The sequence below is a fragment of the Myodes glareolus genome, chromosome 8 (assembly GCF_982192425.1).
Source record: "Myodes glareolus chromosome 8, mMyoGla1.1, whole genome shotgun sequence".
NCBI lineage: Eukaryota > Metazoa > Chordata > Mammalia > Rodentia > Cricetidae > Myodes > Myodes glareolus.
In genome coordinates this window covers 86,042,048-86,066,391 of record NC_142033.1, presented here as the reverse complement: position 1 = coordinate 86,066,391, position 24,344 = coordinate 86,042,048, and the positions used below count along the sequence as shown (strand labels likewise).

Here is a 24,344-nt window from a genome sequence, read left to right as displayed (position 1 = left end):
CCTCTGTATTCCTAACGTGTGTTATCCTGATTCGCAAGTCAAGTCTTACATTGCATTTTCAGTCCTAACTTGGAGGCAATACTTTGGGAGGAGATAGCCAGTAAGTGTGAGAGACAGGGCCCATTTGAGCTGAAAGACGTTTTAGAGGTAGATACACCAACCCGATGGGAAGGATGTGGCACCTCCCATTATCATCACTGAGGCACCAGTGACTCTTATAACTCAAGGCTAAATGAGTTGGTTCTTTACGGTCTATCTTGAGATAGCAGTTTATACTTAGTTCCATGGCCAATCAGAGCCAAAACTATTCTTCAATGGGATATTTAAGGTCTGTTTTCGTTATAATTTTTTATCGTGCACTTAAAGTCAAGCTATCATATTAGTCGTGTTATCATATTTTATGAAAAAAATGGCTTATTTTCCACTAGTCAGGGGACTTTGAAGTTCATCTATTACTCTGCCCTCCTACTGGTTAATTCAATTAAAATCTATAAAACAAAATTGTACCTCTAAATGAATGGTGATTACTCCCCCCAGGAAGTGCTCAGACTTTCCTAGCTGAAGAGGTCTACCCTGACTGTCTGAAGCTATAATGTGCATTTCCTGGATAGTAATTCAATTGTAATTCATCTATTACTTCCTTAAAATTACTTTTAAACCCATAGACTTCAAAGATGATCTCTCTAAAAAGAACGTCTGTGTGTTCAGAAAAGGCCTTGCACGGGCTTCTTTTCTAGGTAGTATAAAATAAGTGTACTGACAGCCAATGAGAAAATTTACAAAATGCTGTTACTGCATCTAGGTATGTGTTGGTCTACATACATGGGAGCTTGCCAGTAAACAAAGGTAAGTTAGGATTTCAGAAGTTTATTTGGGACTCACACCTAAGTGTGCTAAATATATACAATAAGTATATTCATCTGGTATCAACTCTGATGAGGCAGACGTGGCTAGGAGTTTTGGGCTGAACATTCAGAGTCTCAGGCTCACCCCAGATTTTAAGCATCACTTTTGCCTGCTGTCATTGCTTACACTTTGTATTACTGTTAACCTTAATCAATAATGAAGGTGAAACCTCATTTGTCTGAGTCCTCTACCAAAGTGAATAGCCCAGTTTGATCTTTCTAACCTGGAGCAAGACCACCAAGTGCCACATTTCTGTCCTTGTCAGACACTTCCAAATAGGACTCTGCATATTACTTCTCATGCGACTGGCTTTATTCCACGATGAATCACAAACCTTTTTTTATGTCGAAACAAGAAACATCACCTGACAATTTTTGAAGTTCAGAGCAGAATTCTTACGGTTCCAAAGACCTCTCATTTATTTAACAGTATAGAATACACAAAGGTGAAGATTTCCGCTAGCCCCCATAAACAAGCTCATGTAGGCATCTACACCCATTTAGTCATAGCCTGAGATTTTTCTGGGGACATACATGTTGCCACAAAAGCACAGTAGCTCCCCAAAAATTAAGCTTACACTGAAAAAAACAAATACAAAGAAAATCTCTTTGCTGTTATTTTAAAATAGGAGACGAGGCTAGAAAAGCACACAGATATAAGAGGGTCGAAATGAAAGAAATAACATGTAAGGACCTAATTCACCCATTTCATATTTACCAAACTTTGTGTTTCATGGGTGAAGAAAAAAATCTTTCGAGGAAGTGCACAATTGCACATATCTCCCAACTCCACCTGTTTCTCATAAACTATCTTTCAACTATAGATGTGGGTGTCGGGGTCAGCACCGCATTGAAGAAACGCAGCACACATGTGGACTCGTTATTTGGAAGTTTGCAAACAGTTTAGTACACAGAGACTTTTTACATTTCCTGGAAGTAGGAGGAAGAGAAGTCCTGACCTCCACATGGCCAGGCTCCCTGCTGCAAACCCAGGTAGCCCTGCAACCAAACAAGTCAATGAGCAATGTTCCTTGCTTGAAGAGGGTATAATGTACTCAGCATCGAGCACGCAGGGCACTCTAAACTTACAATTCACCATCAGAGAGAAGTGAAGAGAATAGTGTGTGTGTGGAGGGGGGCGAAATCAGTTGGTTCAACAAAGAGAAGTGGGAACAAGAGAATACTCCAAGAAAACCCCATTTCTCTTTCTGTGCTTTTTTTTTCCCCGATAGCTTAGACACAATTTCGTATTTGCTCGTCTGTTCAGGATCATAGTTTATGGACGTGTTTGTCAGCTTTTACTACTATAACAAATAGCCAAGATGATCATCTGACTACAGGAAAAGACTGAGTCTCACTGGACTCAAGTCTCACTTTTAGAAGTGGAAAGTAATGGATGAAGTCTGGATTTTGACATCTTTAGGGATAGAGAGTATACTTCCAGTGCGACCCAGGGTTAAAAGTGTAACAGTATGCAGAAAGAATTTAATTTCTGCTGCTTGAGTAAACTGTCCTGAAAAATGAAATATATGAATGTATTCAGTTCTTCCAGAATTTATTAAAGTGAACTATCCCTGCTAGTTTTCTAGGAGAAAACTGGCTCATAGTTTTATGCTCTCCAGTCCATGGTCTTGTAGAATGACAGACATCAACGGTGGGGAGCATGGCTTAAAGGAAGGCCTCTCAGTTTATGTGCGGGGCTACAAACAAACAAGGAGGGTACAGAGGGTCTTCTCTCCTCCTGACCCAGTCAATGACTTAGAGACTTTCCATGGGGACCTCCCACCCTTGATAATGGGCTTCATTCCAGATTGTCGTTCCCACCTCTTCTTGCACAATCTCCTGTTTTCAAAATCAAGATATTCTCACCCTAGTCTCAAATTCTTTCCAGACCTAGGAATTGATCCTAAGAAGAAGCTGGAAGCACTGAGCCATGAGCCGGATTTGGGAAGACCCAAGGGTGCAGAGACTTGGAGAAATGGAAGGTGCCATGTTCCTCTAAGTTGCCTCCTTGTCTCATTTGCATAGCACGGGGTGCCATTATCCACCTCCAAATCAGCATTCACATTGGACGCGGCTCCCAGGAACGGACACACAGGTTTTCCTCTTTTCTCTTTTTCCCATGTGAACTAAATCTGAGAAGACAAGCTGCTTTGACAATAAAGACAGCTTAGGCTACAGCTCCACTGTAAATGCAAATGGCAGTAACAATGAGATCGCTTAACATCCATTCCATCTTGGAAAGATCCGAAAAGTTTTGAGATCCATCATGGTGCTGAAAAAAAAAATGTTAGATTTCAAAGCATTTTAGACTTGAGACTTTTTTGGATTCTGATTGTTCAATTGGTGATGTCTAAGCAAATATTTCACTCTTGAAACTCCAAAATCCAAAACACTCTAGCTTTAAGCAATTCAGATAAGGGACACTCAGCTTTAATTATACACCCCGCAATTATTGAGCTTACAGTAAACAATGTTGATGTCCACAAAAACTGTCAAGAGCACACAGATTCTCGACACTGATGTGGTTCTATATGGACATAGAAATTTGAAGCTTGTTTATTGCATTGCCTTTATCAAGCAATCACAAAGGAAAATAAGGCTGTGTTCTCATGATTATCCAAATAAGACTAAGTATGCCACAGACCGTGTGAGAATCACAAGGTGCTCTGCCAAGCAAAGGTATGGGTGATAGCTCTATATGCTTTTTAACAAATTCAAGGCCTCTTACTAGTACCCTTGTCCTCGGTGCTGGGGCATTCATAAACCACATGGGACTCAAGTCTTAGAAATGGAATGAAATGAGTGATGTCTGGATTTTAAGGTCTATAGGGACAGAGATGATACTTCCGATGTAACCCAAAGTTAAAAGTGGAACAGTATGCAGAGAGAATTTAATGTATGCTGAGTGAGTACACTGTCCTGAAAATTGGAATGTATGTATAAGGTTCTTCCAAACGTTATTAAAATAAACTTTCTCTGCTAGGAGAGCAACACTATGAATGGTTTCAGGGTATGGTAGGTGTAAGAATCAGGGCTCAGAAGGCTGGGCAGACACAGGAACTCAGGAAGGTGGCTGAGGATTGGCAGAATGTTATAGCTTTGCTCTCTGAGTTAGGAGCTTTCTTGCTCCACAGAACCGATGCTCTCGCTCATTCTCATGTGTCTGTCTGACTATGGTTCCTCTGAAGAAGCAAGCTGAAGATACACGGGAACAGGCAAGGAGGGGACCTGTGGGTCCTTGCAAGGGGACAGCTTCTCTGCCCTTTCAGTAGTTGCCAAGCCTCTGTGAAAATATGAGATATCCCCTTATGCAATTTAAACCAGGGTGTTCTTTTGTTGCTAACTTCTTTCAGACTCTCTCTGTATCTAATTTGAAATGGGCTAGTGTAAATTGCAGCAACAGTAAGAGGAGTATCATTTTGAGTTCAAGAGCTCTTGTAACTCTTTATCTCCAAAGAAAGACAGGTTGCTTGCTTTGACTCTGATGCCCACTACTTTATGGGAGATTGTGAGCTTTCAGACGATGTTGTAACTTGCCCATTAGTCTGTCTGTCTTTCTTTCTTTCTTTCTTTCTTTCTTTCTTTCTTTCTTTCTTTCTTTCTTTTTTTCTTTCCTTCCTTCCTTCCTTCCTTCCTTCCTTCCTTCCTTCCTTCTTTCTTTCTTTCTTTCTTTCTTTCTTTCTTTCTTTCTTTCTTTCTTTTTTGTGAATGGAGGACGGCATGTGTTCCATGGCAAGTGTGTGGAGGTCTAAGGACAACTTCGTAGACCAGTTCTCTTGTTCCACCTTTACATGACACCAGGGCTTCAGCTCAGGTTCTCGGCTAGCAAGGTAAATAGCTTCCCCTGCTAAATCATTCCACTGGCCACCCTCTAGCTACCTTGTCCACCAAGCGGCACCGTACATAGTCTTGAAATTTTTTTATTTTTACCTTTATAGCGCAATTCCATGTAGAAAAGAACACAGAGAAAAACGTGTAGCTTTAGGAATGTTTCAGTACCTACACATATCTGTGTACACAACACCGAAATCAGGACACACGACATCGCCATCCTTTCAAAGACCCTCACCTCACACCCTTGCACTTGAAGGAAGGACAGAAACTAATCAAGAAGTACAGGGTGAGTATAATGGCTCATGGGCCCTTGTGATTTAGTAGCACATCAACTTCGCAAGCACATGCAACAATACAAAGACTACGGGGTTTGTTCAGTTCGCCCGTTCTCAGTCCTGGCTCCGCCCCCGTCTGCTGCCCTATGTCCACCCCCACCCCTCTCCTCACACCTCCATGGCCTTCAAATATCGCAGGCCATACACTTTCTTACAAAGCTTCCATATAGTGTTGTGAAGGACTTGATTTCCACGCTGTCACGTTTCTAGTCAATAGAAATCAATTTCTAGTCAAGAGCAATAGAAGTGAGCGGTGTTTTCTATCACTCGTGGTGGAGCGTCACCGGAGACAGCACAGGATAGGCCATCCGGGCTGTACAGGGAAGGAAATGAAGGGTGTTTAAAAAACTAGTTCAGTACTATATAGGAAATTAGCAAACAAAACATTGCCAGGAAGACCAAGACCCAGAGCAAAAAGAAAGATAAGAGGTGGTGGATGTGTTCTGAGAGTCTTTTAATGGGGTCAAGGCTCAGTCACCAAAGCATGAAGGGCAGAATGGAGTTGAACCTGTCTCCTGTCTGGGTCTCAGCAGAGGGCAGTGATCTGGGTAAGAAGTATGGAGCTGCTGATCCTTCTAGAGCTACCTTTCCCAGACGTGAGGCTTTGGGTCGGGAAGGTGACATGGTGCAACCAAAGATATCTCGTCTATAACAGGGGTCACAAACGAGTCTCATTGAGGACTCTGGAGTGAGTTCAGCACTCCCTACAGTTACGCAGTGAACATGTGGAAAGTTCGCCCATTCTCTTGTAATTCCCACATTTTGCAAGGTGAATGCATGGGGGCCCACACAGGTTTACCACCTGGGCCAATGTCATCCTGTACATGTAGACTCAGTAGAGTGCTACCAGGGTCACCCCCACCTGTTACTGTATGGCATTTTACTGCACATCTGGAAAGAGAAAGTTAACAAAATTATTATGAAGAGGCCACATCCCCCCAAAAATTATATCATAGACAGCATATTTGGCACAAGCATTGTTTGGGGTACCCATAGTTTAGTTCCATGTGCACATTCACTATTTGTGCTTACGAAAAACCTAACATTCAATAGATGCTTGACACAGAAAGTTAACATTGCTTTTTCTAGAATTAAAAAAAAAGATATTCACCAATGCTAGTGAGGATCACTCCTAGCATGGCTTATCAAATGCATTTGCTAGGCTACTGCAATGGTTTTTATTTTGCGGAATAATTTATAGATATGGTCATTTTGCAACAAATTTGGAGTCAATGGGAGTTTTCAAACATCTGTCTAGGGATTCTGAACTCTTTTGACCCCTGGCATGGTGAGTTCCCTTTATCCCAGAAATGTAGGACATCCTGGTTGAGTAACTGTCCCTAGTATACTTTACTTATGCAAAATCAAGAAACTCATGGCTGTTCTTGCCATTTTCAGTAAACGAAGAAACCCATTCTATTTCACAACTAGAACATCCAGAAGCAGACGCAAGTTCTGTAAGAAAAGCAGTTCTGGGCAAGCCAGCGGGCATCTGGGACCAACAGATGACCAGATGTGTTTGCTGTAGAACAATAATAGTGATTATAATGATAGAACATTAGATAGACAGAGTCCAGACAGAGGTGCAAAGCCAGCCTTATCAGTCATGATCCCAAATGGCCACTTATCCTGGATTGGAGTGTGTGTTGTATGTTTATGTCATGGTTCCTCTTTGTCCCACAAGACAGAAGCAATTCAGAGCATGTCCAGATTCTGCTTAATTATACGAGACGGACCAGAAATCTGTGCAGGACACTTAGAGGGTGGAGGAGACTTCGTTCTGTGCAGGCACACTTGCTTCCTTGGAGACCATTGCACCTGGACCAGGCTATGCCAGGCCGCTTCCTCAGGCAGACACTGCCTTAATGATTTAATTGTTCTCTCTATCTGTTAAAGATGACGCCACTAAGCTGGCATGTTTGACGTCTTTCATCCAAATGTCTGGGTATTAATTAGCTACTATCTGCTCTGTTTAAGGGTACTCTTAACTGATCTGGGGGCCTTCTCTTGCTTAGCAGAACTTCCTGTGAGTGTGACAGGTGAATGCCACGAGGTCAGCACTCCTGTCCATAAGCTATGCGCCCTCGGAAATTCTCTTGGAATAAAAACTCACACTTAGATTCTGTTCAGAAGTCACTGTCCAGGAAAGGTCTGCTCGGCCGCCAGTGCGTTCTGTATAGCTGACCTCCCAGCCACGGCAGCTCACCCGTAACTACTGGTACATCCTACCTCTTGGCTCATCATGAGAGATGAGAGGGTAAGCCATGGAAGAAACACATGTCTAATCTCTTCTCAAAAGAAGGTCCAAGGAATTCTAAACTTTCTCTGCTCTAAAGAGGAGTTTTAAATAGCACACACAAAACTAAAACAGAGAAAGACGACACAATTAGCAACCCCCCTTCCCTTCCACCCTCTCTTTCAGTGGCTGCTTTAATATGCAGCAGACCTTGAATATGTGACTTTGAATCATGACTACTCTCCTTCTATTCTATCTATCTTATATTTCTGTACCCGAGCAACATTATGAATATTTAGTGGCTATAGCCATACCTATTGCCCAACAAAACCAGGGTTCTCTCTCTCTCTCTCTCTCTTTTTTTTTGAAAGCCAAGAGTTTAAGGACAATCCTATGCCACTGGCAAATAGTGAGGTCAGATAATTACCCATTTGGAACCTTTCTCATTCAACTGTCTCTCCCCTGAGTCAGGCATATTACTAGGTTTTTGTTCAAAAAGGTAAAATTGAGGTGAAAACCCAAATAAGTCTACCTGATCACTGATGCCCTCTTTTTCACCAAATTGCTCAGCTTTCTGCTCTGCCTTGGCTGAGCAAACTTTCGTTGACTCAAGAAAAGAGGTTTTGCAGGTAGCTTCTGCATCCCTTTCAAAGTCCGATTACTACAGTTGCCTTGCAACCCACAAACTAACCCGCCTGCCCATTGAGAGCATTTGTGATTCCGAGATGTTCGTTATCTCTGGGTTGAGAAATCAACCTATCTTCCCAGTGACGTTCTCTGAACCGACAACACAGGACAATAACCAACGACCCATTGCTCAACTGAAATCTGGGACTTTCCCCGATGTCACGTGACGGTCACGAAGCCTGACCGTGCTTTGCAGGGATTTCTGCTGGAGCCCAGAAACTTTCCACTGTGAGAAATAAGGAGCGACAAAATGTTCCTTCCTTCTCGGGGAAGGAAAATAACACTGTGCTTAGAAGTTTCCTTGGGGAACAGGACCGTGCCATCCGAGAGTGATCTGCTCAGGTCACATTCCACATTCCTTTCATTCAATCAACAAAGTTCCTCAGTGGATAATTTGCTGGGTGGAATAGTTTCTCCTTAAAAGTTGATGCTCATGAGTCTTGCCCCAGACAGAGAATAGTTTGGATAAAGGGTATTATGTAGATAACAAACCACCCCTGGTGTGTGTGTGTGTGTGTGTGTGTGTGTGTGTGTGTGTGTGTGTACAATTTGCTGTCTCATTTCAGAACTGCTGTTTCAAAATCTACTGAACTTAAGTATGTGCTTCTCTTTAAACCATAGAAATGACCCAATGACCCATATAGACCCAGCAGCTGAGTGGCCACATGTTGCTACAGGCTTTGCTGACCATCCCAACAGCTGAATCAGTTCTTTGATCCTCATTTTTCTTGCAAGTATTTTTAAGCCTGTCAGACTGACAGCAGCTACAGCCCAAAAGGAAAATAAAAAACATGTTTTTAATTTCTAAAGTACATCTTGGGTCAGCAAGACGGCTCAGAGGATGAGGGTAACTGCTACTAAGCCTGAAAACCTGAACTTGGTGCCCAGGATCCAAATGATGAAGGGGAGAGAACTGACTCCCCCAAGCTGTTGTCTGCCCTCCATACTCAGGCTGTGGCAAACACACACACACACACACACACACACACACACACACACGCACACGCACATGCACACACATGCACATACGTGCACACATACACATGCACACACACACATACATGCACACGTGCACACCCACACGCACCCATGCACATACAGGCACACACGCATACACACACAACGAATAGTGCAACTTAAATAAAAAGGAAATTAAATATTTTTGAAGTTTGTCAATGTATTTCCCCATATCTTATGAAACGAGCAGTTGAAAGGCATTATAAAGAACAATGAAGATAAGAAAATGCTTCAAAACAAAAGGAAAAGTGGGAAAGGCAGCAAAACAGGGCAGGAAGAAGCACAGAATCATGCAGAAATTGCAGGTGGGCATGACGCATTAGTAGAAATGGAGCACAATTTTGAAAAACACCTTGTGCCGATTTTTTGACTTCTCATGCAGAACGAAAAGTGATAGGATCTATCAACAGCTCAAACATGGTGATGACGCAAAGGTGGAGGAGGAAGGAGGAATCTTAGGAGACAGGTCAACTGAGTATGAGAAGCACCCAGCACCACGATGCTGACAAAAGACTCTGCCTGAAGTGTGAGTTCTTCACTTCCAGATCAGTGCTGTTGGCCATTTTGAGGGATTGTTGGGAGGGGGCGGGGAGCGATGTGTGCTCAGTCAAACCTCTAAGGTGCTACGGAAGTGCAAGGTGTTGTGATTACTATGGCGTAAATATTTAGTATCTAAATTACAGGACAGTATGCTTACTTTTGACATATTTAAACATGTCTCTTGCATTCATGTGGATTGACTTTTCATTTCATGGGGGTTTCCAGTCACAGGGAACTCTAGGAACTCCTAGTTTAGTTACTTTGTGGAAACTGAAACTCAGAACTTCTAGCTAGGGTTCTTTCCCTTTCAGAAGCATCACTTTCCAAACCATGAAATATAAGTGCAATGCACGGTTAAATGAAAAATATTTATGAAGCATGAACTTGACAAGTGACTTTCAGATGTTGCTGATCAGTTTTAGTCATTTGACATCGTCTTCGGTAGCAGTCATCTGCTAAAATCCTCCCGTGCAGTCCCTAAATCAGAGCCGTTTCCTAGAGAGAGGGAGAGAAACTGAAAAGGAAAGGAAGGCGGAGGAGAGGGAAAAGAGGGATGTAAAAATGAAAGAGAGCGGGAAGGCAGTTTCATAGCTATGTTCCATACATACAGCTAATTGAAGATCAGAAATGGTCAAGAAATCCCAGAGCTTAGTAAAATAACAACTATATGGAAGGATTTCTGATTTTTTGTTAACTATATTATAAATCATAGCCAATAGAAAGCTGTGGAATGAATGCATCATATTTTTAGAGAGTCTTAACATTAGTAAAACATCTTTAAAATTTAAAAGATTTTGTTCTTTTTTTGTTGTTGTTGTTGTTTTTTTTTTTTTATTTTTTGAGACAGGGTTTCTCTGTGTAGCTTTGGAGCCTGTCCTGGCACTTGCTCTGTAGACCACCTGGCCTTGAACTCACAGAGATTTATCTGCCTCTGCCTCCCAAGTGCTGGGATTAAAGGCGTACACCCCCACCACTTGGCTAAAACTTAAGAGTTTTAAAGTTTTAACTTTTAAAGTTTTTTTTCACTGTTAAAAGTGAATTATTTTGCAGTGACGACAATTTGTTTTCTGCAAGTCAGTTGAACTTAATCAAAAGTTGATGATATTAGACTCTCTGTGGAATTATTTTCTATATAAAAATGAGAGGGGCCTAAAGACTATGGCTTACTAGGTCAGAGTCGTTCCTGTGCACGCAAGAGGGTCTGAGTTTGAGTTGCCATCCTCCACACAAAAAAGCATGGTTAGACATAATTGTAAGCCCAGGACTAGAGGGTTGAGGGTGGTCTACCCCAGGAGCCTGCTCATTATCCAGCCTCACCAAAATGGTGAGGATCTGGTGAGACGCCCTGTCTCAAGGAAAGTTCCCCTCTGGTCTTTGCATACACATGGGCATGAGCACCTACCTGCATAGTTAAGTGCATGCAACATACACATATAGCACACTCCGTACATGGCACATACCACACACACACACACACACACACACACACACACACACACACACACACACGGTGGGAAGAAGAGAGAAAATGGATGATAGGGGATGGGGAAATGGTTATATAAGCATATGCCCCTGGGTTTGATCCCTGGATCTTACAGAAAAATGCATGGCTGTAGTGATGTATGTCTGTAATCCCAGCACTAGAGAGGAGGAAAGAAAGGAATTCCCATAGCTTGCTGGTTAGCCAGCCTAACCTAGTTTGCTAGCGCCAGGCCAATAGTGGATGCTAGGTGGTTCCTGAGGAGTAATAGCAAGGATGACTCCTAGACTCCCTGTATGTGCACATGCATGCACACATATACAAATGTATACACTTATATTTCTATACACATACACACATGCTACATGCATACAAAAGGATACTATTTAAAACATTATTGCTTATCTTTCTAATGTTGAGTCATTAGAATTTATGAGTTAGTAAAAGACAAATATTAAAATGGTTCCTCTAAATGACTGTGCTCAGCACAAATTTAAGCACACACAGTGGCAAATAGGGTATGAGAATAAACCAGGCAGTGTGTGTATAAGTCTAGAAAGTTACGTGTGGTTAAATTAAATCTCTCCACGGCTTGTAGGCATTCAGTATTTTCCTTTAAATAAAAAACAAAGCAGGTTTTGACAACTGAAATATTCTAGTTGAAAAACTTCTGAACTCCTTCAAAGTGACATGAAATTCTCAGGGAACCTGCCCTTGAGTACTTACACAAATTCAATAATTTTTTTCAGTTTTTCTAATTTTGAGATTATAATATAATTGCAAACTTTTTCTCTTCCCTCCTCCTCCAAACTCTCCCACTTTCCCTTTCCCTCTCTTTTTCAAAATCAAAGCTTATATTTTTATTGCATGCATATATGTATATACATATATTTCTAATACTCAAGACACTAAAATATTGAAAATTTTATAACTATAGGCAAATAAACCACAACATCCAGTTTGTCACATACAAATTGCATTTTGTCATTCATCAAGATCATACACAATGTATCAATGTTATCCCAAAGTGGAATACAAGAGGCGAATATTTGAAACTGTGTTAACAAGAGTACACGAGGCAACCCAGCTGCTCAAACAGTTATGACATCACCCACTCAACCCATGTACACTCAGTTTAGCAGGAAAATGGTCTGGAATTGCATTTCTACCTCCAAAGTAAAATTCTTTACAAATTCTCTTCACCACCTGAAAAGTAGACAGAGTTCCTTAGTTACCTTCCCTCTCACACCCTGGGAAAGGTGAGAACTACAGTTCCTCTCACACACAGGAACAGGTGACAGCTACAGCGCCTCTCACACATGGGGACAGGTGACCCAGAAGGAAGGCCAGAAGTCACACTTTTCCTTATTTCTTATGAATTTACCTATTTGTTTCTAAATGATCTGTGCGAATAAACAGGTGAAGGTGTACAACAAATGCATGCTCCAAATGCATGCTCCAAGTGCATGCTCCAAATGCATGCTCCAAGTGCATCCTCCAAATGCATGCTCCAAAATAGCAGTAGCTTATTTGGGGGCACATAGTGATTCAATGTGGACTCACTGTACCTCTCATTAAGGAGATTTCCCCTCTAATTCCTGATTCATAAAGCATGTCATGTCATTACTTTTTTGATTCCTAGCTAGGTGTAGGGGGAAAGTGCTCTTGCATGGAACACTTTAAAAGTTTCCAACTGCAGCCTAGAAATTTTAGTCAATTCTTTATATGTTTTTGCTGCATTTTAAAAAATAATAGCAGTAATTTTAAAATGTAAATTGAGTCACTTCTCACTTGGGCACTTTACTTTTGACAAAGTAGCATTCTTTAAAGTGCTTTAGCAAAGTCTAAATCATTAACATTCACCATAACAGATTTCAGGGTTGCCGAAGGCCAGGGAAGGTGGGCTACTGGGAGGTGCTGGGTGCTACAAGAGAGTCTACATGCTTCCTCTTCTGTTTGAAATCAGCAGACATCTTGCGGAGACTCAGTCAAACTATCTCTTTTTGAGAAACTGCTCCTACCTGTCGTGTGGGCAGAATTGGGCCATCCCTTTTGTATGCTCTAATGGAAATCTCAAATCACATCTGTGGTTAAACACTGCCCTGCAGGGCACTGCGCACACATACCACCCCCAACTCAGCCAAGGTATAAGTCCTCTGAAAGCACGCACCATTCCCTCATTCCTCTGGTGGATAAAATAGCACTAGATGTGCTTGTGGGCTACACCTTACCATGCTTGTGAACCTCTTACAAGGCTGTTTAGTTGTTTGTCTTTGAGACAGGGTTTCTCTATATAACATCTCTGGCTGACCTAGAACTCACTTTGTAGATCACTGTGGCCTCGAACTCACAGAGACCTGCCTGTCTCTGCTTCCCTAGCACTGGGTTTAAAACCGTTTTCTAACATAGCCCTGCATTAGAAGGTGTTTTTATTTTGTTACTATTGTGTAAAATAGTGATTTGGTGCTGTCTTAAGGAGTGAGGATCTGCACTGAAGGGTGTTTTGTAATGTATACACATTATGGTTCCAATATACCCACATGCCTATTACTTATCAGTTACTGAAGTGCTTCTAAGGTTGATAACTACAAATAAGCCTACTATGTTAATACAGAAAGAACGGGGAAATCTACAGCCCTGGCAGGTTTAACACTGGTGTGAGCGATCATCTGAAAGGAGTTGTCATGGAGCTAGAGCTTCTATGACCAATGTCATTAATTGAAATGGAAATATCTAACAAAGCAATGTAGGCCCTGTTGCTTTACCGCGTTCCTGGTTCATAGAATCCACTGCCTCCTAGATGCTCCCATCTCCATGCTTCACACTCAATACATCTAAACACTCAACTCATACTCAACTCCTGTTCTCGGTGATTTCCCAATTTCCCAGCCTCTATTCATTATCTACCAAGACTTCCAGGGTGGAAGTTTGTGCCTTGAGATGGCATTTTGCTTCCCCTATCTGCTCTTTACAGTTCTCTGCCAGATCTGCCTCTAGATCAGCCTCCCAGTCTCTTGTCCACCATCCTCCTTAATCTTGCTTCATCTCATCTGTCAGTCACCCATCTCCCTATTTCCACTGATACCCAACAATGAAAGCATCACATTCTTTGGAGACATTAAACACCAACCGCTTCCTGCTTCCTTAGGATTTGGCAGCAAGTCCTTTTTGGCTTGAAGAAGGCCCAGACTTGTGCTTGGGTTAATGGAGTTCTCCCTGAACACCCCTTCTCTTCCTGTTGCCTTGACCTATGGTGCTCTCTAGAACTTGATGCTTAGTGTTACTTCTGTAATACCTCTCCCACATGATCTCTTCCGTTTGGGGATTTTGTTGGCCTCCTCCTCCTAGAATTAAGAGCCAAAATCCGTCTTGAAAAAGCATCCTTTACTCTGTGTAGATCTCCCCTTTCTTCTAAGACTCTGTCACACATTACTCACTCTCTTTCATACTCTCTTCTACTAATTTTCTTTTAGACACTTAAGAGGACATATCAAGTCCAGCTCCTCCTCGTCCCTCAAAATATAAACAGCACAGCACAAATTGAGTGTCATGGATCAAATACAAAGAAAAGGGCAAAGAAATAGTTATAGGTATCAATGTGTGTTTTTATGCTTAAAAAGGCAAACACTAGGGATGAACTCGCAATATTGTATGAAGCACCTCAAGTGTGCTGACTCTTCAGTAGCAGTGAAATTACAGGAAGACAAACAAGACATTATAATGGTTGCAAACTGTGAGTCAGGCCTCTTGTCAATGAAAAGCTGATTACAGTTAGCAAAGGTACTTGGAGTCTAGGTCTGCCCTGTAAGAACTCACCCAAAGTGTATGCTTGGATTATGGGCCTCCCACCCCACGACAGTCCCCACATGGCTTCCAAAGCAAGTTGATGGGATTGCTAGGAGTTACAGGCCTTCTTGGTATATGCATTTCACAGACGACCAGTAAAGAAGGCTAGGTATGTGACAGAACCTTTAGAGATTAAGATACCAAGCCCAATACTTTGTAATGGATTATGAGGGTAAGCACGCAAAGCCAGACGCAGCTGCTCAGGTTGTTGGCAGTGTCACCTGATGTCAGAGAATGTCATGCCGCAGCACTGTGACTGTGAACACAGCAGACACTCAGAGTACAGGACTCCTGTACACATGGAAAGGCCGGTCAGCACTGTCTAATTAGTGGTGTCAAGAACCACACATCTTTAGAAGCAATAACAGAAATCATTAAGATCCCCCTTTAAACTCATAATGCCTGGCACATCTAATGCAGGCAATCAACATTCGCAGAATCTATAAAGGAGATCCCAGAAGCCTGGAGTTTCAATGGGACTTCCCACCTAACGCAGACCTATAATGAAAACATAGGCTTCCTGGCTACCAAGCCAGGCCTGGGCTTCTGAAGACACGGTTCTCTGAGAGAGAAAGAAGGCTGGTGCCTGCTGGTGGCCTTCCCTTAAGAAGTCATTTGATTGCCACGTCTGTTTCTCTTTAATACCACCCTGCCACCCTGCCTTTCGGATGCCAGTGTCTTCACAGACAACACCGGGACAGGCTGATGTCTACAAGGGTCTCTGGTTGAGCATCTCCTCATTTGCTCTGCACTCAGGAACCCATCCAGAAAACCCTGCCACAGTACGGGAGGAGCTTGTCAGAATAGCCAAACCAATCCTGCCCAGATGTAGTGACTGCATTGCCCCCATCCAAGGTATCCCAGGAGACCACAGCATCCCAGAACAGGAGAGAAGGCCACTGAACAAGCAAACTTCAGACAGGAACTCATCCTCACCTGCCTGTTTCCTGGTCCCTCTTCTTCTAGCATCAAACCTGAGTCATTTACACACCTAACCTAGTCTGGACTTCCTTCAATGAGGGGGTGGAGTTTGGAGGTAGGAGGAACTTGAATCTTGGCATTGCTTCTTCCTAGCTGTTGAAGGGAAATCACTAGGCTTCCCTGCATGGTGCATAGGTTCTCCCAAACAGATGATGAGAGTTGCCAGTCGTTATGTGTGATGTGAGGATTGACGACACACTTAGAGCAGGATCCAAAAGCCTTCTGCTGTGAGTACAAATAATGATGGTACCATAGATTGGAAGGAAGGATAAGGCCCAATTTCACTTAAGGGAGCCAGTCCAGAGCAGAACCGACAAATGGGGCAAACAAATCCTCTATCAGCACGTTGTGGAAGGATCGTCTCAAGTTTTAAGTATCCTGCCCTTTAGAACTTAAGCCTTTTTATGCTACTTTAACAGATGATCATTTGCTTGTTACGTTTACTACTATACCCAGAAGCATTTGATTTTTAAATGAGTGCCGTACAAACAGGAGAGTAAAGTGGTATTTCTGTTTTATCTACAACGAAATCTGTAGCTGCTAAGAGTGTTCAAAACAGGACAGTGAAAGAGCTGGGTGCAGTGCTGAAGTGAGAAGGTGACAGCGGCAGGGGTGGGGGTGGGAGTATGGGGGAGAGGGGGGATAGGGGGTGGGGCCAGGCTCTAAGAGGGCAATTGAAAACTAGAAGACGGAGTCCCTCCTGTGGTCAGGGACAGATGCCACCTAACTGAGAGGCCCCTAGAGTTAGCTGTGCGAAGTTACTGGCTATTACAGCCAGGGAGAGGGGAGACTTTCTGCTAAGGAAGGTGGGAGAAAAGCTTTATGCTGATTCATCCGTGAAAAAAGCTAACCCTGAATTACTGACATGACCCCTATGTTTTCCTGCACTGCAAGATTGTCCAGACTCCTGATAGCCCGAAACAGCGCTGAGGATTGGCGTGTAGGCTTCCTGGAGATGTTACCAATCTTCCCTTTATGGTAGTGAGTCTCAAACCAAACAATCCAAAAAGTTTTTAAAACTAATTCTCACGACAGGCCAGTGCAATCTGAGCATACCGAGTGGGAGCTGCACACTGGAAGAGGGGGTGTAGTTTGTTTTGCTTGTTGGTTTTTAATGCCAAATGATTTCATCGTGTAGTGAAGTTTGGGAAACTGAGTCTTACACCCCCTCCAACGAAAGCGCGCTCAGCACCAACCTCCAACTCCAGCTCAGATGCCAATGACATCAACAGCAAGTGCAGACCTGACTCTTGGAACCCGAGCGGCTGGATTTTGAAATTGTGCAATTAAACCTTCCGAGGCATGTTTTTCGTGTCAAGTGGGTTTATGGTCGGGTAGTCATGAAGCCAGACTTGTTCATGCTCCGTCTGGACAGTTGGCACATGTGACGAGGACATCAATCCGTTTCTTTTTAATTATGGGTTATATTTTGGTTGGCCCAATATCAATCACTTCATAAGGGCGAAAAGAAAAAAAATTTAAAAGAAAATTCCCAAGAGGGAAAGTCTCAGATAACAAGGAGAAAGTTTGCTATGGGCCTCATTTTGAAACATCAAGGGTGAAGTACTCACAGGGACCCAGCTGTCACAAGGCCCTCAGCCATAGGGTTGGGAAGCCAAGAGATGCTACCAAAGACCTTGCTGCTGGGAAAAGGCAAGCTTTGGGGATCCCAGGGTAGCAGTCACCCAGTGAGACTAGCTCCAGTCTGGCAGGGAGCCTTGGTCCCCAACTAGTGAACCTAGCCTGGCAGGTCCTTGATGTACTGTACTCTGTGGTCAAGAGGCCGGTCCGACCCACCCCACTCCCCCCCCCCCCCCCCGTGCCCTCTTTTCTGCTAGCGAAGAAGCGAATCGTCACCAACACACCATCCTTTCCTAGGGGTCCCAGGTGATTAATGACAGAACGTCGCCCACCCTTCCAGATCATTGCTGCAGCTTCACACCCGCGAAAGCACAGGCGGGACTCTGTGAGACCTTTAGCGACTCAATCCGCCAGGTCCTGAGAGATCCTGAACAACGGAGGAGAGAGGTGCAGGAGGGTGCTCTCAGGGACCTGCCTGTCTCAGAGTTCCCAACCTTGCCCAGGGGCGCACTGGTTCTTTCTTCAGTCCTTAAACTCCAGGACTGTGCGGGTGGGACCTGCCCGCCCCGCGAACGGACCCGGGGTCTCTCTAGCTCGCTCTGACAGTCTTGGGCGCACGTGTGCGCCGATGCCAATCCTAGCTCCGCACCACGTTTCCGCTCCCGGACGCCTACTGAGCGCAGAAAAGTGAAGCAACTAAGTTGGGAGCGGTCGGGAACCCCGGAGCGCACAGCCGCGGTTCCCACGCTGTGCTGGCACCCCTTCTGCCCCCAGCCCTGTTCTCCCTTCCTTCGGCCGCCCCAGTCTCGCCCATTCCAGACGCGAAACGTCCAGTCCCTCCCACGGTCCCAGTCGATCCGGTGCTAGACAGGAGAGGAGGGACAAGCGGCAGGGGACACAGAGTCCGACACCGACAACCGGGGCTAGGCGAACGCTCCCCGCTGGGGGCGCGGGCCAGCGGACACGCCCTTACCTTTCTTTTCCTCCAGGGCCCCACCTGCGGCGCAGAGCGCGACCAGTAGCAACAGCAGCGCGGTTTCCGTGGTCCCCGAGGGTCGCATCTCTGCCCAGGAGAGGCTGCCTTCGGCTCTCCGGGATTAATCCGAGACAGACGGAGTCCCACGGGCTGCGAGGCGACTGCGTCGGCAGCGACGCGACCTGGAACCCAGGCGCCCGTCCAGGTGAACTGTCGTCGGTCTGGGAGGCGGTGGCCTCCGGGACCCACTCCAGGCGCCCTGGCCCGCTCCGGGCTAGCGCACTGTGAAGGAAGCGGAGGAAGGCTGCTGCGCTCTGCGTTCGGGCTGCCCAGACGTCTAGCTCGCGCGGTTCGGGACGAGGGGAGGCTGGGCTGGAGGAGGAGGGACTAGTGAGAGGAGGAGGGAATCGGGAGGAGCGAGGAGGAGGAGAATGGCAGGAGAGAGGAAGCACTCGCCGAGGATCGAAAGCAGGCAGTGACCGGAAGGTGGTGGTGGATAGCCTTGGCCGCCACCCGACCAGGCTCTGGGACGAGTCCAGGCTCTGCGGGCAGCAGGGCAGCCGGGGGGCCTTTGGGGTTAATTTTTATGTGGGGACTCCTTCCCGCTGCGGTCCAGAATCTAGGCAGTTCAGCCAAAAACTGTGTTAGGCTCCCCTCCCTCCCCCTGTCTGTCCCACCTTTTTCCTTCCTTCCTTTCTTTCTTCCAATTTACTGAGCAACACCGAACCACCTCGGGTACAAACTGACTGAACCCTGGAGCACAGGTTGGAAACTGACACAGATGGAGACGCTACCCCCTCAATTCTCCATAAGTCCTCCCGGACAGCGGGATCTTAGCAGGGTCAGGCTGGCTTGGCAGCAGAGTTCCCAACCAAACGCGCAGGCAGAGACCGGGCTTCCAGATGTCTGAAGTGGCACTCAGAAGTGTCCTTCAGATCCCGTCAAGAACCCTCCACATCCTCTGAAAGGAGGGCAGCCAACTCCCAGCTCAGAGGAGGGCAAATGTTGGCTGAGTGAATGCTCGCGTGTTGAGGAACGAAAACATGGCGTTTTCGACACCAGGAATCAGTCAGGCGTCCTTGGAAAGCAAAGCAGTGTACACAGGAGGCGAATTCCTCGCAAAAGCGACGACTTGACACCAACAGCAGTTGATATATCTTTAGAGCAATTAGCAGGGGCTCGAGCTAGCCATGCCCTATACCAGCAGGCTGATTGCCAGGTATATGTTCTCCTAGAATTTGACTAGTTGAAATGATGCTTCCCTGAACTGCAAGAATGTCAACTAAATGCCTTCAGCAAAGACCCACTACTGTCATTGCTTCTTCACTATCGGAGAAATGTCCCCTTCTCCCATTCAGCAGCCAGAACTCCTCTGTTCTTCGCAAAATCCCTTGGTCCCCTAATTTAAGCTCTTTTAGGTCTCCTATTAAAAGCAGTCACTGCTAACCAGTGGAGTTCAGGCCACCTTTGTGTGTGTGTGTGTGTGTGTGTGTAGCTAGAATGGATGCGCTCGCTCCCAACCTTCTTTCCCACCCAGCAAAAAAAGCAAGCTTTGCAGCTGGCATCCTGAATGGGTGCATTTCACCCAGCCTGGGCAAGGCCCCTCTTCAGACCCTGAAACCCTCATTGTGAAGTAGAGCAGGGCTTCTTAAACTTTTCCCACCGACAACCTTTTTTTTTTTATATAGTTTTTAATGTGACCTTGGGTAGGGATTTACAGAAACTAGGCATACAAACTAAACATCTACTAATAGTAAATCGTAATGTAACGTTAAGATAATTCTTTGACGTACATATAACTTTAGCACTTATTAAAAGTTAAGACAAATTTGCATGCAAATGAGAAGGATTTGTTTATTATCACACAAAAATTAGATCTTGAGTGAATACTTGATACTGCAGGACATGGAGCATCTGCAACAATGCTCAGAGTTAATTTAGTATTTTGGTTAACGTCCTCAGTACATAAAATGGAAAAGGATATTTAGGTCCATTTTGGAAATTCCATCCAAATCCCAAGCTAAAATTCAGTTAATATCTTTTAAATGAAACTCCAGACATTGGTTTTAAAAATCAAACATTTAAATACAGTACAACCCAAATACTCCTATTTGAAGCTCTTAGGCTAAGGGATGATGGTGGGAGAATGTTAAAAGTTTTTGTTTTCTGTATTATAATATTATTCATCTACAAGAGGAGACGGCTGTAAAGTAACACTGCTGCCACCCATACTCCACAATAGCTTTGCATCTGAGCTGAGTTTCAAGGCAGCGCTTCTTGGTGCCCCATGCTGTAACAGCATGCCCAGAGCGAGGAGAGCATGGGGTGTATAGAGGAGCAGGACTGCAGTGAAGTGTCCTGGTGCACCCTGGGGGAACACTGCCAGAAACACCTTGCAGTCACTGTGCGTTTTGAGTTTTTGGATTAAATTTTGGTCACCGCAATTCAGAAGCGTTTTACTCTTGCCAAACATTTTATCCCTTTCTCCCAGTGACACACACACTGTGGTTGGGGGGGGGCACTCATGTGTTTGTTTTCTGCTGCATGTTCCAATAACTTGGGTCAGCTTGTAAAGCAATGCAATTCTATGGGGGAAATGAGAGGAAAGCAAACAAGAAACAGTGGAGCACAGGATAAAAACAGAAGTGAATTTAAAAAAAAATTTACAGACAGATGTTTTTTTAAAAAATCTATTTCTTCACTTATAGATTGCCACCAACCTGGCTTTGAAATCATATTGAAATGTGAAAGATTCCTTGAATCTATCAAGGAATACAATTAGTTGCACAAGTCATAATGTGCAGGTAATAAGACAGAAACAGTAGCTGAAACAGATTTTTAAGAAATTGTAGAAATTTCTCCCATGCATCTTTAAAGGAGGATTGCCTCCAGAGACTTCCGGATTCTCTCCATGTTAGCTCCATGGAGCAGCGACCTTCTTCAAGCTGCTGGTTAGAACGTCCGGAGTGTGACCTGATTACCATCCAGCCCCTAGGAACAAAAGCTTCCTTGAGACCATCAAGAAGGGGGCAGTGGCCCTTTAAAGTTACAGATCACAAAACTAGGACAGCTTCTATTATCGAGTTTCCCTTTAGGACACTTACATACAGGGTGGACTCTTCCAGAGCTCCCCCTCAGGACACATACACGCACCCTGGAAACATCTGAGCTGTAATTATGAAGAGTAACATTATGATGCCTTTTTATTGGTTGGCAAGTCCTGGAATTATTGATGCTTATGTTAACTAAAGGTGGTCTGGGCAGACTGGCAGAAATGCCATCTGGAAAGAACAGAGGAGCCTTGCACAGCCAGAGCTTTACCCAAAGTCTCTGAGAGTAATCCAAGCCATTACCCAGGTGACGTACTCTCTGTTGCCACATCATCCAAAAATGGCAACAGCAGTTCAGACTCCGCTGAACTCGAGTGAAATGTCAGCATATCTGATGACCCTTATGCTAGCTTACAATTTTGTTTTCCTCCTGTGATGTCAAGATGACACTGTGGCTCAGAGAAGATAAAGAACTCTCCAAGTCCCGAAGAGCAATTGCTATTATGTGTAGACTGTTATCTAAGTATGTTCTTTATCACTTCCTCTAAACCTGAACTGAATACTGGCGTCAGGACCCCAGATTCTATTTCATCATATCTCCACAAGGTTTTTAGAACAAATGCAAAATTTCTGTTTGGCCAAGAAAAAAAAATTCTGAATAGAGTCTAGACATGCCATAGCAAGCATATGCTAGGATCAGTTTCCACAACAGACCTCTTCAGGGTGCCCATCTTTACATTACAGGCTGTTCATTCTCGGCCAGCTACACTAGACAAGCAGGTTTTTGTTTTTGTTTTTTGTTTGTTTGTTTCGATGAGTGGCTCAAGCAGAAGCTCTTGAATGTGTGTGTGTTGAATAGGAGTTTAATCTTCCTTAGAGTAACACGGAATTGAATTCCCCTAATTCACATATTCCATCAGAGGAAAGACAGGGTAGGTGAAGACAGGCAACAAGGTGAAGCTATGAGGCTTCCCAATATTTTTGTTCTGCTTGTTTGGGGAATTCTTTTTATTAGTTGAGAATTTTGTACAATGTGTGTAAATTGTGTTCACCTTCTGCCTCCACTCCTTGCAGATCCAACCCCCATTTCCCACACCACCCAACTTGTGTCCTTCTAGTTTTTGATGCTTTTCAAGTACGATTTGTGCTAGCCATTTACTCTCGGATATATGGTCTTCACTGGAGGACAGTCAACCCACCAGGGTTTTGCCCTAAAAGACAAAACGTACTCCTCCTGGCCCAGAAGCTATGGATTGCAAGAGTTCCTCCTTTAGGGGTGAGACTTTGTGCCGACTTCCCCATCCAGGCTCGAATGTTGTTTGCATGGAGTCTGTGCTGGTCTTGAACATCCTGCTTTAGTTGCCATTGAGTTACTACGTGCAGCTGCCCTGTTGGGTCCAGGTGACACTGCTTCCTTCTAGCCAGCGATGGTCTCTGGCTCTTAAAATCATTCTGCCTCTTCCGCAATGGTCCGAGCCTGGGTTTCTAATATTTTAAGTTACATCTTAGATGAATGGCATTTGGCCTCCTGTTTTCTTTTTCATTTCTTTTCTTTCTCTAGCCTTAGAAGCAAAAGTGAGGGGCCCACAAAATGCTGACAACTCTTCAAAAATTCCTCTGTGTACCCACACATAATTGGACTCCTTAAATTTCCAGAGGGAACTTGTTGTTATCAAATCATTTGCATTGATTTAAATTGATTTTTACTACTCTTCCTTATGAACACATGTATAAACATTTGTACTTTTGCTGTTGCTTTGTGATGATTTTGATAAAAAATTTAAATAAAAAATAGAAGAAAAAGTGGGGGAGGAAACGCAAAGAGGGTAGCAGTTTTCAACATTCACAGATATCTTAGAACTCATACCCTGGACCTATGTCAGAGTGGAATGAGCTGAACCAAGACTGTGATGTATTTCTCTGGAGCATTTTCCACACAGGAGCAGTAAGCAGTAAGGGAGGTTATCATTTGAATTCTAAAGTTATAAAAGAATGTGCTCTTCTGAAATGGGTTTCCATTTAAAGATATAATAGCTCTTATAGGTGTGTTTTAAGGAGACACAAGATTCTGGTAACAATTTTGCATCAAGACAGCTGCTGGGTATTAACTGTTGGAAGAAGAGTTCTGTTTTCTTCGTCTGTCCCGTTACACAGAGAATTTTGCCCCACAAACACTTTTGCCTACTCCTGTATGAAAAGGGATGCGACCCTCAGATTGTCCCTAATGACATTTACTGGCCCTAGGATAGCAGGCTTTCCTGCCCTCCTGGGCCACATATTCGCTTGGGGAGGGAGCATCATTTGACTCTGAGTGGTCACCCCATGGGAGAAAATGCTGACATAAACATCCACAGTGCTTTCCCTCCTGTGACTAAGATCCAGAAGTAGAGTTTCACAGAGCTTAAAAAGAGTGATTCTTCCATTTTAACACAAGCTGCTGAACAAATTGAAGAACCAACATCCCTTAGACATTTCCATGGGGGAAGTGGAATCCAAAGGCACAAGAGGAGGACGCAGGGAAGTGCTGCTGACAGGGGAACCAGTGCCTTGCCAGGAAACCCTGAATGGAATTGACACCTGCTAGAGTCTTAGTGTGGAGATGCCCATGAGCTACAAACTTCACAGGGACCCACAAGGGGGAAAGTCCCAGAGATGTCACATTGAGGTGAACTGTACATTTAGGAGAGCTATCAGATCCTCCCAGGGAAAATCTGGAGACAATCCTATTGTTCTTCTGCCTGGGGAAGGCTACCAGAGTTACAGCTTATGGGAGCTTTTAGCAGAGCTTAACGTAGCTGGAGGAAAGGAAAAGACAGTTCTATCTTCCTCTGGGTGTCTTGGGTGAGGGTGTGGATCTAAGAAGCATGTTTGAA

The 24,344-nt window shown here is 44.2% G+C and overlaps 1 protein-coding gene across 2 annotated transcripts in view; it reads right to left on the bottom strand.

Moving 5' to 3' along the window:
- The window catches only part of Egfr (epidermal growth factor receptor), a 169,503-nt gene extending 150,726 nt beyond the window's left edge, over positions 1 to 18,777 (bottom strand). For both annotated transcript variants that reach the window (XM_048435465.3, XM_048435466.3), the window contains exon 1: positions 18,419 to 18,777. In XM_048435465.3, coding sequence (XP_048291422.1) covers positions 18,419 to 18,506 — 88 coding nt within the window. In that variant the 5' untranslated portion in view covers positions 18,507 to 18,777. The remainder of the gene's footprint in view (positions 1 to 18,418) is intronic.
- Between the last annotated feature and the right edge of the window lie 5,567 nt (positions 18,778 to 24,344).